Source organism: Chelonus insularis, unplaced genomic scaffold, assembly GCF_013357705.1.
Source record: "Chelonus insularis isolate UGA/USDA-ARS -01 unplaced genomic scaffold, ASM1335770v1 contig_3_pilon, whole genome shotgun sequence".
Classification (NCBI taxonomy): domain Eukaryota; kingdom Metazoa; phylum Arthropoda; class Insecta; order Hymenoptera; family Braconidae; genus Chelonus; species Chelonus insularis.
Window position 1 is genome coordinate 3,391,615 of NW_023276556.1, and position 11,801 is coordinate 3,403,415.

The 11,801-nt window shown below is 29.2% G+C and overlaps 2 protein-coding genes across 3 annotated transcripts; both read left to right on the forward strand.

Moving 5' to 3' along the window:
* The first annotated feature begins 2,556 nt into the window (after positions 1-2,556).
* Positions 2,557-3,821, forward strand: LOC118068409 (transmembrane protein 45B-like). The gene has a single exon (XM_035085793.1). It carries the CDS (start codon positions 2,828-2,830, stop codon positions 3,614-3,616), a length of 789 nt encoding a protein of 262 aa, XP_034941684.1. The 5' UTR covers positions 2,557-2,827; the 3' UTR covers positions 3,617-3,821.
* Positions 3,822-4,211: 390 nt separating this feature from the next.
* Positions 4,212-8,223, forward strand: Cerk (Ceramide kinase). Of its 2 annotated transcripts, XM_035086048.1 has the most exons (7): positions 4,212-4,517; positions 4,628-4,691; positions 4,798-4,951; positions 5,957-6,199; positions 6,450-6,643; positions 6,718-7,443; positions 7,522-8,223. In XM_035086048.1, the coding sequence occupies exons 3-7, from the start codon at positions 4,831-4,833 to the stop codon at positions 7,768-7,770; spliced, it is 1,533 nt and encodes a 510-aa protein (XP_034941939.1). In that variant the 5' UTR covers positions 4,212-4,517; positions 4,628-4,691; positions 4,798-4,830; the 3' UTR covers positions 7,771-8,223. The 2 variants fall into 2 exon arrangements, with proteins under 2 accessions (XP_034941939.1, XP_034941938.1); XM_035086047.1 differs by having other exon boundaries at positions 4,215-4,517; positions 4,628-4,951.
* Positions 8,224-11,801: the final 3,578 nt, after the last annotated feature.

Sequence of the window (11,801 nt, forward strand, 5' to 3'; positions counted from 1 at the left end):
TTATTCAACGGCGAATGATGATGAATAAAACGAAAAAAAGAATGTGAGAACTCGTTGCAAAACAGAGGTGATATCACTAAAGTGCTAGGTAAGAAAAATCTGGGTTTCTTTATTATATTTTGTATAGGTTTTACAATGTTTCAATAATTATTATTGAATATTTTACTAAAATCCTTTCTCTTCTAGGATCAAATTGTCCGTAGAAAAAACCAACCCTTTGATGATAAATATTTTTTGAATTGCTAGCTAGCAAATTTATTGGGGTATGAAAGACATGATAGACATTTAATTGGAAGATTGTTCAGCAGAAGGTGGCAGAGTGAATGTCTGAGATGTGACACACACGTGTCAACGTTATATACTTGTTCTGCAGCACCATGTGGCAAGCGATGAAGGACAATTTTACATGAGATGAAGCAGCATGACCGAGTAAACACTTGGGTATATTTATCTGTGTGATTTCAAATGCTACTATGGTTGTTACTGCTTAGTACATACATTCAAACATTCATATGTGTGACCAACATGTTCATGTACCAATGTTGTAGAACATCCACACAATGATGCCTAATATGTGGTGTAGTGAACAACATACAACTCTTACGCGTGACATTCTATAGTTTACCATTCATATTCTGTATTGCAAAAGTAGTGTCCATGTGTGCAGAAGCACTCGAGGCGCCCGAGCAAAAAGTAGACAATTCACAATTAGCAAACACAAACAAAAGTATACAAGTGGTTTCAAGTATAGTTTCCAAGGGTCTGCCTGCCAGCAATAAGTCATATATACCTCCAAAAAGATCTTGCAGGGATGTATGTAATTTTTATTTTTACAAAAAGACTTGTAGCAAGTCAAAAGTCAACCTCGGTTGATTAATTAATGGTTTTGTATTGATGTTTAATGGTGGTGAACAAGACCATGGACATTATTTGATATGAAAAATGCATTGTTAATGTAAAAGAACTGTTAACATTGGTTTCACCCGGTATACACAAGCGCATTGAGTTGGCAGTTGCGTTGGAACACTTGAAGCCTCAACCAGTTACGGCAACAATGGGCTTTGTCTTCACGCCGTCGGCGCTTGTAAATTGGTAGAAATCTTGATTAAAGGTGCAATTCCAGTAGCATCTACATTCACTGCTGCTGAACAACAGGAAGGAAAGGTAAAGTTGAAGTATACGATAATGCTTTGTGTGTGTATGTATAATAAATGAACATGGAATTATATCTAATATTAAATATAAAATTCATAATGGACACACTTTGTTGTAATCTTCAGATAAGTAGCTCAACCATTGTGTGAATACATGGTGTATTATCCGGATGATCTGAGCGAATGGACTTAGAACGCTTATTGATGGATATATAATAATACTCAAATAAAAGTACGCCGAAAATGCGCTTCTATACAGAGAGAATGTACAGCATTCGGCATCATAATGTGTTATTCTTATATTATAGGAGACTAGCATTCAGAATCAACCAATCGAGTGGATTCTTCCATCTATTTTGATGCAGTAATTAGATTTGAGTTGTCTCCATTTGGGTTTAGATATTTTCATTTGCATGTGAATAACTTTCGAAATAAGCCAATTCTGGGTAAGATGTTCCTCAACGTTTTGTTGGACTTGATTTTAAATTTGAGTCAAATTTTTTTTTAACAATGAATTGATTTAATTTTAATGAATTAAACCATCTCTCATAATTGGCTAGTGATATATCTTTTGCGGAAGTTGAAATTAAAATGATATATTTTATTGGGAGTAAAAAATTGTGCAAAAAAAAACAAATACTTTTTTATTTCATTTTATATTATTTTGGAACTTTTTGAAAATATATTTTTATAAATGATAATTTAGGAATATATTTTATTTTCAGAAAAACATCAAACAAGCTCGTTCATGGTTCCTTTCTAGATTTAACAAAATATGTAAACATGTGTACATTAATAATCAAATGTTTGCTTTTATCGGAAATTAATCATACCGATTGCAACATGAAATTATTTTGAAAGGATTATGTCAATAATGTTTCCAATTTTTTCTTATTTAAATTATATATACACTAATGGAAACAGATAGAAAATCTTTTATTATAATTAATTAATAAATAAACCTTTAATCATTTATTTTGCATGCTATATAACGAAATAATTAAATATATTTTAAATTATCAAAAAGATATCCTCCTAATTTATTTCAAGCACTTTAGTTTATCAAAAATACCTACACTTAATTTTTGCTTATAAAAAAAGCAAGTTAATAATGAAAGAATATTTAAATATTTTCTTATCAATTTTGTGGAGTACTCTTAATCACTGTTTCAGATTTTTATAAAATCTTTGGTCATTTGGCGCCATTCATTGTTTCATTTTTACTCTTACAGCATAACACAAGTTATCTTTGTTTTCTCTAGTTGGTAACCAATGCATTCCAACAAATGATAAAATATTTCAAGACCAATAAAAAGTGCATGCTTGTGAACAGAGGGCGACAGATGCACCAATGTTGCACAGTAGAAAGTTTACTCAAACTATTGTCCACCCTCCACAAGAGCATCTACAATGGCACAGTAGCATTTGATTGTGGCTTTTTTTTATTATGTTTATTTTTGTTCAAATTTTTGTTAATATTTTCTAATTAAATGTCAAAGTCTGTTTTCAACAGTGTAAATAAGATTTTGACAATACTAAAGCTCTAATGATTCTAAAGTGATTATAAAAGTTTATAAAAATATCATTAGTAGTTAGCTTTGTGTAAATACATAATAGAAAAACGAAATAATAAATAAAATTAAAATAATTATCAACTGGATTATTTATTTATTATGGAGTCATCATCAGAAAGTGTACTTCCATATATTTTGATAGGCTGTATTTTTTATATATTTGGACTGAAATGGTGCATCGAGTATGGAAAATTGTGGATTACTCCAAAAACAAGGATTGAAAGTGAAAACCCTGTACCAAGAGTAGAGCAGTTTGCTCGAGTCTGTGAGAAATTTTTTGTAAGACATCCCATCGAAGGAGGTTTGAAATTAATATGTACAGCCATTGGTCTCCTGGGAACGATTATTAGTGGGTTACCAGATAATGACACAGTTTCTCCTAAAGTTGTTCATGCCACGATCTACCTTTTCTTTGCTTTCTCTGGCTTGGTTGATGTTTTAGCATTTTACTTTCGGCGAAATGTCTTGAGTGAACTGACTAATCTAGCTCTAGCACAAAGCTTCTTTGTTGAAGGTTTTCTTTTTGTCTGGGCAACTAAAACTGATGAATCAAGTGGAGGTATGATATTAAATATTCTTGCTGCAACAGCTTGGACCACATCTGTAATAATTATTATTGAAATTGTGTGGTCTGATTTAAAACTTTTACGTGGGTTTTCTACAATATTACATGGAGGATGGTTAGCACACATGGTTCGTACCTATCCTACAGTTGTAACTTGCGAAAAAGTCGCATTAGCATTCTCATGGCATATTGCTGCCGCATTTGGAGTAACTTTATGTGTTGTGACAATCACTAGAAGATGCCAACCAAAGCCAGTTCATCAACCTCAAGAACTTCCTATTTACGATTACTGCAATGAACCTTGCCATGATTTATGTAATTGAATCCAATTGTTTTTAACTCAATTAGTTGAATTTAGTCGTATTTAAACATTTTGTATATTTATTTTAATTGTATATTACTCAATGCTTTAGACTGAATTGAATAACGTTTATTCTGAAAGACAATGTATTTTATTACTGCCAACATTTAAGTTCTCTTTATTGTATGTATACTAACATTTGTAATATTGAAAATTTTTCAACTGTAACCAATGTGCCTTAATTTGTAAATAAATCAAACATTTTTACATCAAAATGTCTCATTGTTCCAAATATTTTTCTATCTTTTATAAAAAAAATATTATCTGGCGGGAATTTTTGAACTTGTTGATTACAATACTTATCAAGAATCTCTTCAGATGTCTCTAGGTTTCTAGTAGATTACTTGAATAAATATTTTCTATTGATAATGAATTTCATGAATATTTCTGTGAAATTAAATGTCAGGTGTATTATTTAATCACAACAGTACATTAATTAATGCTAATCTCAAAGATTGGGCTTTTATTATCATTTTTAAATTAATACTCCGAAAAGTTTTCCGAATCACACAGTTTGAGATTTCTTTGTTATTTTAAGTCACTCCAAAAAATTACAAGAGGAAAAGTTGTGTTTATTTTTAAATCGTTGCTTACTCATTTTGTTTTTTTTTCTTTTCATTCAAATCTTAAAATATTTGAATCTCATTCTCACCGACCAACAAGTGCACTACAAGATGCCACGTGATGTTCACAAAAGTCGATTATTTGACCAGAGTTTGATTGAAGGTGGTGGTAGCTAGGAGGTTTGGTGGGAGTAGACGTCAGGGAGAACGTCAAGCAGTAAAGGTAGTGGAGACGTAAGAGGTGAAATATACAGATATGTATCTGTGTAAAACATGGAGTGAATAGAACCAAAGTGGAAGGTAAGGCATTTACCTGCTTACTAACTGACATATCTTTCTACTTTCTAGTGTTAAATGTAGTCATATATTGTCTGACAGTCCATGTGTAATTCTTTGGTTGTCATTTCCAGCTTTTATTTCGGTGGTGTTACTACGATCATAGTTTTATCCAGTACTGACAAAGGATAGTTGGCTGTAAGTGTAAATACATCAAATCAATAAAGCATTAGGATGACAATGTTAATGTTGTCATCTCGGATATTACCAGTGTTAATGACCAGTTAGTAAATTTTTCTTCAAGAGTATTATCATTTACCATGATCAATCAATAATAATGGAGAATGACCAGCTTTCCAACACAGTACTACTCAATACATTTATCATAAAAAAGAAACGTTGTAGAGTTTATTTTCATCGAGGAACTCTTATCTGGGAAACAGAACGACCACCTTATGGTAAGATAAATGCAATATTATTGTTTCAATTAGTGTAATTTTATCTTATGTTCATTGATTATTTAGTAATATTTCTTGAAATACTTTTCATCACATTGAAATGATAATATAAAATCAATATTTTCTAGTAGTATACAAAATATTTCAGGTAATGGCATTTATAACAATGAGTTTCATTGGATTTTTTATATAAAAAGTAGAAAATTAATAAATAAATATTGATTTCTTCTTTCATTATTGCAGAAAAAAAGAAATCTTTATTTATAAATATTCTAGTAATCTTAATTTACCTTGCAGCTGCACGTCAAGCTTATCATTAATAATCCTTATTAACATACTTGCAAAATTGTTACATAATTTTTCTATACGTCCAACGTTTTTTTTTTATCATATGAGAAAGATTTTAAATCTGTTCATGCAAATCGCGGAATATTAATTTATCATTTCTATTTTAAATATCATACAGAAGCTAGTAGAGTATTTCCAGAATGACTTTTTTTACTTTTATTATTAGAAAAAAATAAATTTGTATTATCAAGAACGGACGTTAGAGTTATTGGCAGACCACAAAATATGTGACTTCAATAAAATAGAGAAAAAAACATTAATTCAAAGGAGCAGTATAGTAAGTAGTTTTTATAAGAGAATGAACTTTGTCCATGACCTTCAATCGTAAATCTAAAGTGTGACTGGTTTAGAATATTTAATAGCATACAATATAAATACACATTTACATTATACTGGAGTGAAACCAAGGTTCAGCAGATAATTATCTGCATGGTCTTTATCATTTTTACATTCCAACTCTTAAGAAAAAAGTATGTCATTATGTTTATATAATGGTAAAAAACTATCTACATATTTAGAATTATTTAACACATGCCTTACTTATTCATCAAACTTAATTAATATCTTATAGTCGAATTTTGTTAAAATCATCAAGTATAATTAGATTGCTAAATTATTATATATCAGATTAATTATTGGGAGTAAAATTTTTTTCAGTGAGATGGACTCTTCCATTGACAGATGCTTTAGCAGTTCACTATGGAGATGATTACATGACTGAGCTCCAAAGCAATGGAAAATCTTCAGAAGCAATTCCTTCAACTCCACCAACGAGTTTCATCCTACACTATGCAGCTCGTGGTTCAAAAAATCGGTGGAGTCATCATCATGTGATCATGAGTCACAAGGACCCAAGGCAAGTGGCTTCTTGGGTCAAAACCATCAGGAATTATCTGCTCAGTAAGTATTTACCTAGTTATAAAGCTACTTATGTAGCACACGTATTGTATTGCTTAATTTGAAGCCCTTGAAACAAAGGACAACAACTATTTTTTTGTTTTTTCTTTAGTGTACCATAAAACTTGATTTTTTTCTTTTTGATAAAAAAGTCAATATTGTTTATAGTACCTATTGAATTAGAAATGTGGAATGACATTAGTATAAAAGTAATAAGAATGGTAATTAATAATACATCATCTAATTATTCAAGCATTGACTTATCGGCCTCGAAGGATATTGGTATTTGTAAATCCTTTCGGAGGAAAGAAAAAAGGAACCAAAATTTGGGAGAAACAGGTTCAACCACTCATGAGACTGGCTGGTATTGAAACAAAAATTATCATAACTGAGAGAGCTGGACATATTCATGACTGTTTGCTCAATTCCAATTTAGATGACATTGAGGTAATTTTTTTTAAGAGAATAAAAAAGTTTTTTTCAACTCAGCACTCAATTAACTCGTAATTCCTTTATTTTAGGCAGTAGTTTGCGTAGGTGGTGATGGAACTTTTGCTGAGGTTTTCAACGGTTTAATATTACGAGCAGCAAGGGATCATCATGTGGATCCAAATGATTACCAAGCAGCATTGCCACCACCAAAATTACCCGTAGGTGTAATTCCGAGCGGAAGCACCGATACGGTGGCTTATAGCCTTCATGGTACAACTGACGTACAAACTGCTGTTATTCATATCATTTTTGGGGACACTGCTGGTCTTGATATATCTTCAGTCTATGGTGATAAATCTCTGCACAGATTATACGCCAGTGTTTTAAGCTATGGTTACCTTGGTGATGTAATTCGTGATAGTGAAAAGTTTAGGTGGATGGGTCCACAGAGATATGACTATTCAGGTTTTAAAAAAATCATAGCCAATAAAGGCTATGAAGGTGAAATACATCTACTGTCAGATCCATGTCATCCAGCAGCAAGCACTAGATGTAAAAAAAATTGTAATCGTTGCATTGAGCATATGCACAATTCAATCCCAGATAAAGATATTACGAGATGGTTAACTGTTCGAGGAAAATTTTTCATGGTCAATGGCGCTAATGTATCATGTGCTTGTTCAAGAAGTCCACAAGGCTTTAGTCCTCACTGTCATATTGGTGATGGCTGTATTGATGTTATTCTAGTCCGACATACGTCCTTATTCAATAATATTAGAATGCTATTAAGATTGAGCAGTAAAAATAAAACACTGGTGAGTTATTTTTTTAAATAACATTCACTTCCTACTAATTCTTGAGTTTTGTTTACTCAAGTCGTATTATGTTTTCAGTATGATTTGCCATTCGTTGAAGTATATCGAGCTCGAGAATTCACATTCCGAGCGTATCCGAATTTATCATCAAATGACAATATCATTGGTGAGAACCTCAATTCTCAACTTAGTGTATGGAATTGCGATGGAGAGGTTTTACAGTATGTGAATGTGAAGATTAAGGTTCACTGCCAACTATTGAAGGTATTTACGAGGCGAATGCAAGAACCTTCGGAAGAATCTAAAAGCAAGCTTTGCTTTCCGTAGAGAAATAATAATGGAAGAAAAATGTATTTATTTTGAATAGTATTGAAAGATATGAAGGTAATAATGGTGCAATAATCACTCTATCTCTCGAAATATTGCTTTCTAAAAAATAAATCAGTGTAGTTAATTCACTTTCACTGAAGATTTGTTTAGAAAGTATTGTCAGTATTAATGAATCGACGTAATTTTTATTTCTTGTAAACAAAACAAAAAAACATTCGCAATAATATATACTTGAAGACACTGCAATTATGAGATGTTGAATTATCTCACTTTCTTCGAATGTAATTCATTCAAAATATTTTTATGCTCACTTTAATATTAAACACACATACTAGCTGATATTATTCTTTTCATCACGTAAAAATCTATGATGTAATATTTTCGTACTTAAATTGACGTAAATGTAGTGGAAATTTTTGAAATTTATAGCATGTAAATATATAATATATTAAAGAATTGTATAATTTTTACATTTTAACAAAATGAGCTTAATCACTATATCGAGTGATCATCAAGAATAAAAATAGATTATAAATTTGTTTTCAAATCTTTCAAAAAATTCAGATGTTGCTTTGAATATAATAAACAAACAGTGATTAGCTAATAATAATCGTAATAAATTATTTTTTAAAATAAAAAAAACTAGTATAATTGTTTTTATTTTTATGATAAATGGATCGTTGTGATGATAAAATTTAGTTATGTCTTTTGGATTGATTGAATAATGAAATTAAAAAAATAGAAAAATGTAAATGAAAAAAAAATATATATAATAAATAGCCGATCTTCTGATATTATGAAATATTTTATTATTCTTTATAGTAGTAGTAGTAGTAGATAAATGTAAAATTTTAGCACAATTTCTACGACTTTTATTATTATTTTGAATAAAAATATTCTCTATGAAAATATTTTTTTCTATGACAATAAGTTCCGTCCTTTCGATTAGTAAATAATAATTTCAATTGTTAATTACTAACTTGTATATCCTACATATTATTTTCCTTAGCAAGAATAAAAAAGTTGGTAGAACCAGTTTGGTTATTTTGGAGTAAAATCATACGATTCTACAGGCTATTAACAAAGACAAAACACATTATGTATTAAGTATTTTAATAATCAATATTGTCGGATATATAATACACATTAATAATAAATGTAAGTTAGTATGGACACAATGTATATAATTGACCCGGCAAGGTGACAAATAATATCCCACCTCAGCAATTGTTCTTTATCTCTACCAGCATCCCCCCCTCCCCATTATTACTGCTTAAAATTTATTCCATGAAATATGCACTAATTTTTGCATGTTTTCAATATTTCTACCCCCATTTTAAACAGCTTACATAGGGGATTATTACATTAGCAATAAGTATGTATTAAACGATATTTCTCAATATATTCCTCTCCTCCACCATTATTACCACCTTGCCTTTTTCTGTTACCACCTTTTACACGGAGCATATCATAATTGTATTTAATCTAATCCCTGATATATAACATGAACTGCGTTCACAATTGTAAAAAAAATTATCATGAGATGAAAATACACAGTTTCAGACTGTCACGACTAAAACAACCGCACCGTTGTTATTATTATGTTTTCATTTAAATTTCAACGTTTTGCCGCACATTTAATTCACTTCAATTCAATTGAAATTTTCATTTTAATTACACTCTGTTATTATTCTTCTCCTTGATGATTCTCGCATTATCTACTTTGTACAATTGCTCTATATAAACTACTAACTTGCTCAATAAATATTCGATAAATATATCATCATACTGTATTTTGAATATATAATTTTTTATCATTGCTGTAATAATTATTGATAATAATTGCACTATTGTAATTATTAATATTATTGTTATCATTATCATTACTTTTATTAGTGTTTTATTATGTTGTTATTAATGTTATTATTATTATCATTTCTTTTCACCGTGAGTTTGTTAATATTTATTTATAATATAAACACTGTTATTTATTTATGCCAATTCACTGATATCGTGAACGATTCGTCTAGTTTTTTTCTGATCCATTATTGTACAAATTAACAATATTATTCCTAAATTTAGCTCTGCAGACGACGTAGAACTATCACTTACATAATATATTTTACAAATTGGCCCAGCTCCCTCCGCCAGTTTACATTGAGCTAATATGTCTCGCGCTTGTTTTTAAGCTCTACAAATTTGCTTTTGAATTTTTTTTTTTCCTATATATATTTTTTATTTATCATGTCAACCTTGTAATTGTTATGCCTCGTCATTTTATATTAATATTCAGTCAATTTTACATACCAGGTAATATTTCAGAAAACGATGGTCTTTGTTAGACTTCATTTTATGAAGTAATACCTTAAGTATGCATAATGTTTGTTTTTGTAAATAATGCACTTTTGGTTCAAGGCAGCTCGAGACGATGTACAACAAACTCTGCTGGGCAAATCCCAATAATGAACATTTTTTTTTTTAGTTCTCATTATTTTATATCAATGCAAAATACTGCATATAAGTTTTTGATTTATTTTCTATCTTAATTTATTATTATTATTAGTTACTTTAAATATGTAAAATGCAGAAATAGAAGTTATTATAAATTTGACACATTTTTATCAACTAATATTGCAAAAAAACTAGTCACTTTACTATTTACATATTTAATCTACATTTCATCTACCCTGAGAGAATTCGATAGCGCTATAAAATTATTTTAAAGCGAAGAAAATTTACAGACTCTTGTATACAACAATAGTTCAACAACTATTATTATTACCAATAGTATTTTTTTTTTTTTTTTTAATGAGCCACTTTCTTTTGTACATCTAATTGTTATTTTATCAAATAGCCTTATTTTATTTGAGAATTATTTGATTTAAATTTTTGCACTATTAATTGTCATTTAATAACCGAAATCGTCATTTATATAACAAATGTCTGTATAAACAGTACGCTGTCCCGGGCCACCCTGCAATTTGAATGACAAAAATTGACGAGTGCATTTTTATCATTATCAATGAATCCTCATGTGTACGTGTGTTTATGTCTGTGTAAATTATTAATAATAATGAAAGAGGTATGAAACAAAGTCTATTACGTTGCTATCTTAAAAACTATGGCTCGCTTACATTATTATACTTAAGCACATAATAAATATTTTTAATCATCACAATCATATTTTACGAGCTACAATCACATATCAATTTCAAGGTATTGCTCATCAAATATTATAACTTTCGTTGAAAAATTTTTTTTTACTCACTATCTTTCTTGTGTACATTTAAACAATTATATATATTTATACATTTATTCATAGTAAATAAATAAATATATAATTATATACAATAATTTACTCAAAGCAATAATATTATCGTTAATTATTCATTGAAAAAAGGCATTGTTTCTTACATATTTATGGCAAAAGCATTAATATTATTAGCTGAATCATCAATTAACTTGAATTAGTTCATAATAAATAGTGTTTGCATTCATAAAAGTAGTATATAAATACAATAGTGATAACAACAGATAAATGGTGTTAAAATTTTCGATGTAAATTTTTTATTGGTGGTGGTAATAGGTGGTGGTAGTAGTAGTCGTGGCATTTTAAGGGTATTATATAAATAATAATAGTTACTTGCGTTTTTTTAAGGTATTTTAACATTATAATAAAGCACTGAGACACATTACGATCTCGTTTATGAATTATTTGTCATTTCTATAATTGAAATAGTTGTTGAGCTGGTTTTTTCTCCGTAAATATCATTATTAATTTTTAATACGTCAATCTAAATTATTTTTACGTAATTATTTTATTAACCGTAATATTTCAAATGAAATTCATCGGTAGGATACTAATGACTGTAAAATGGGATAAGAGGATTACTTACATGTAAATAAAAAAGTATGATTAATTAATCATTAAATATTAAACTTTGCATTTTGTTCTTTTTTTTCAACATTTCATGAGCTAATTTTCTTTCTCTATAAACAAATCAAACTAAGATAAATTCAAAAAATCA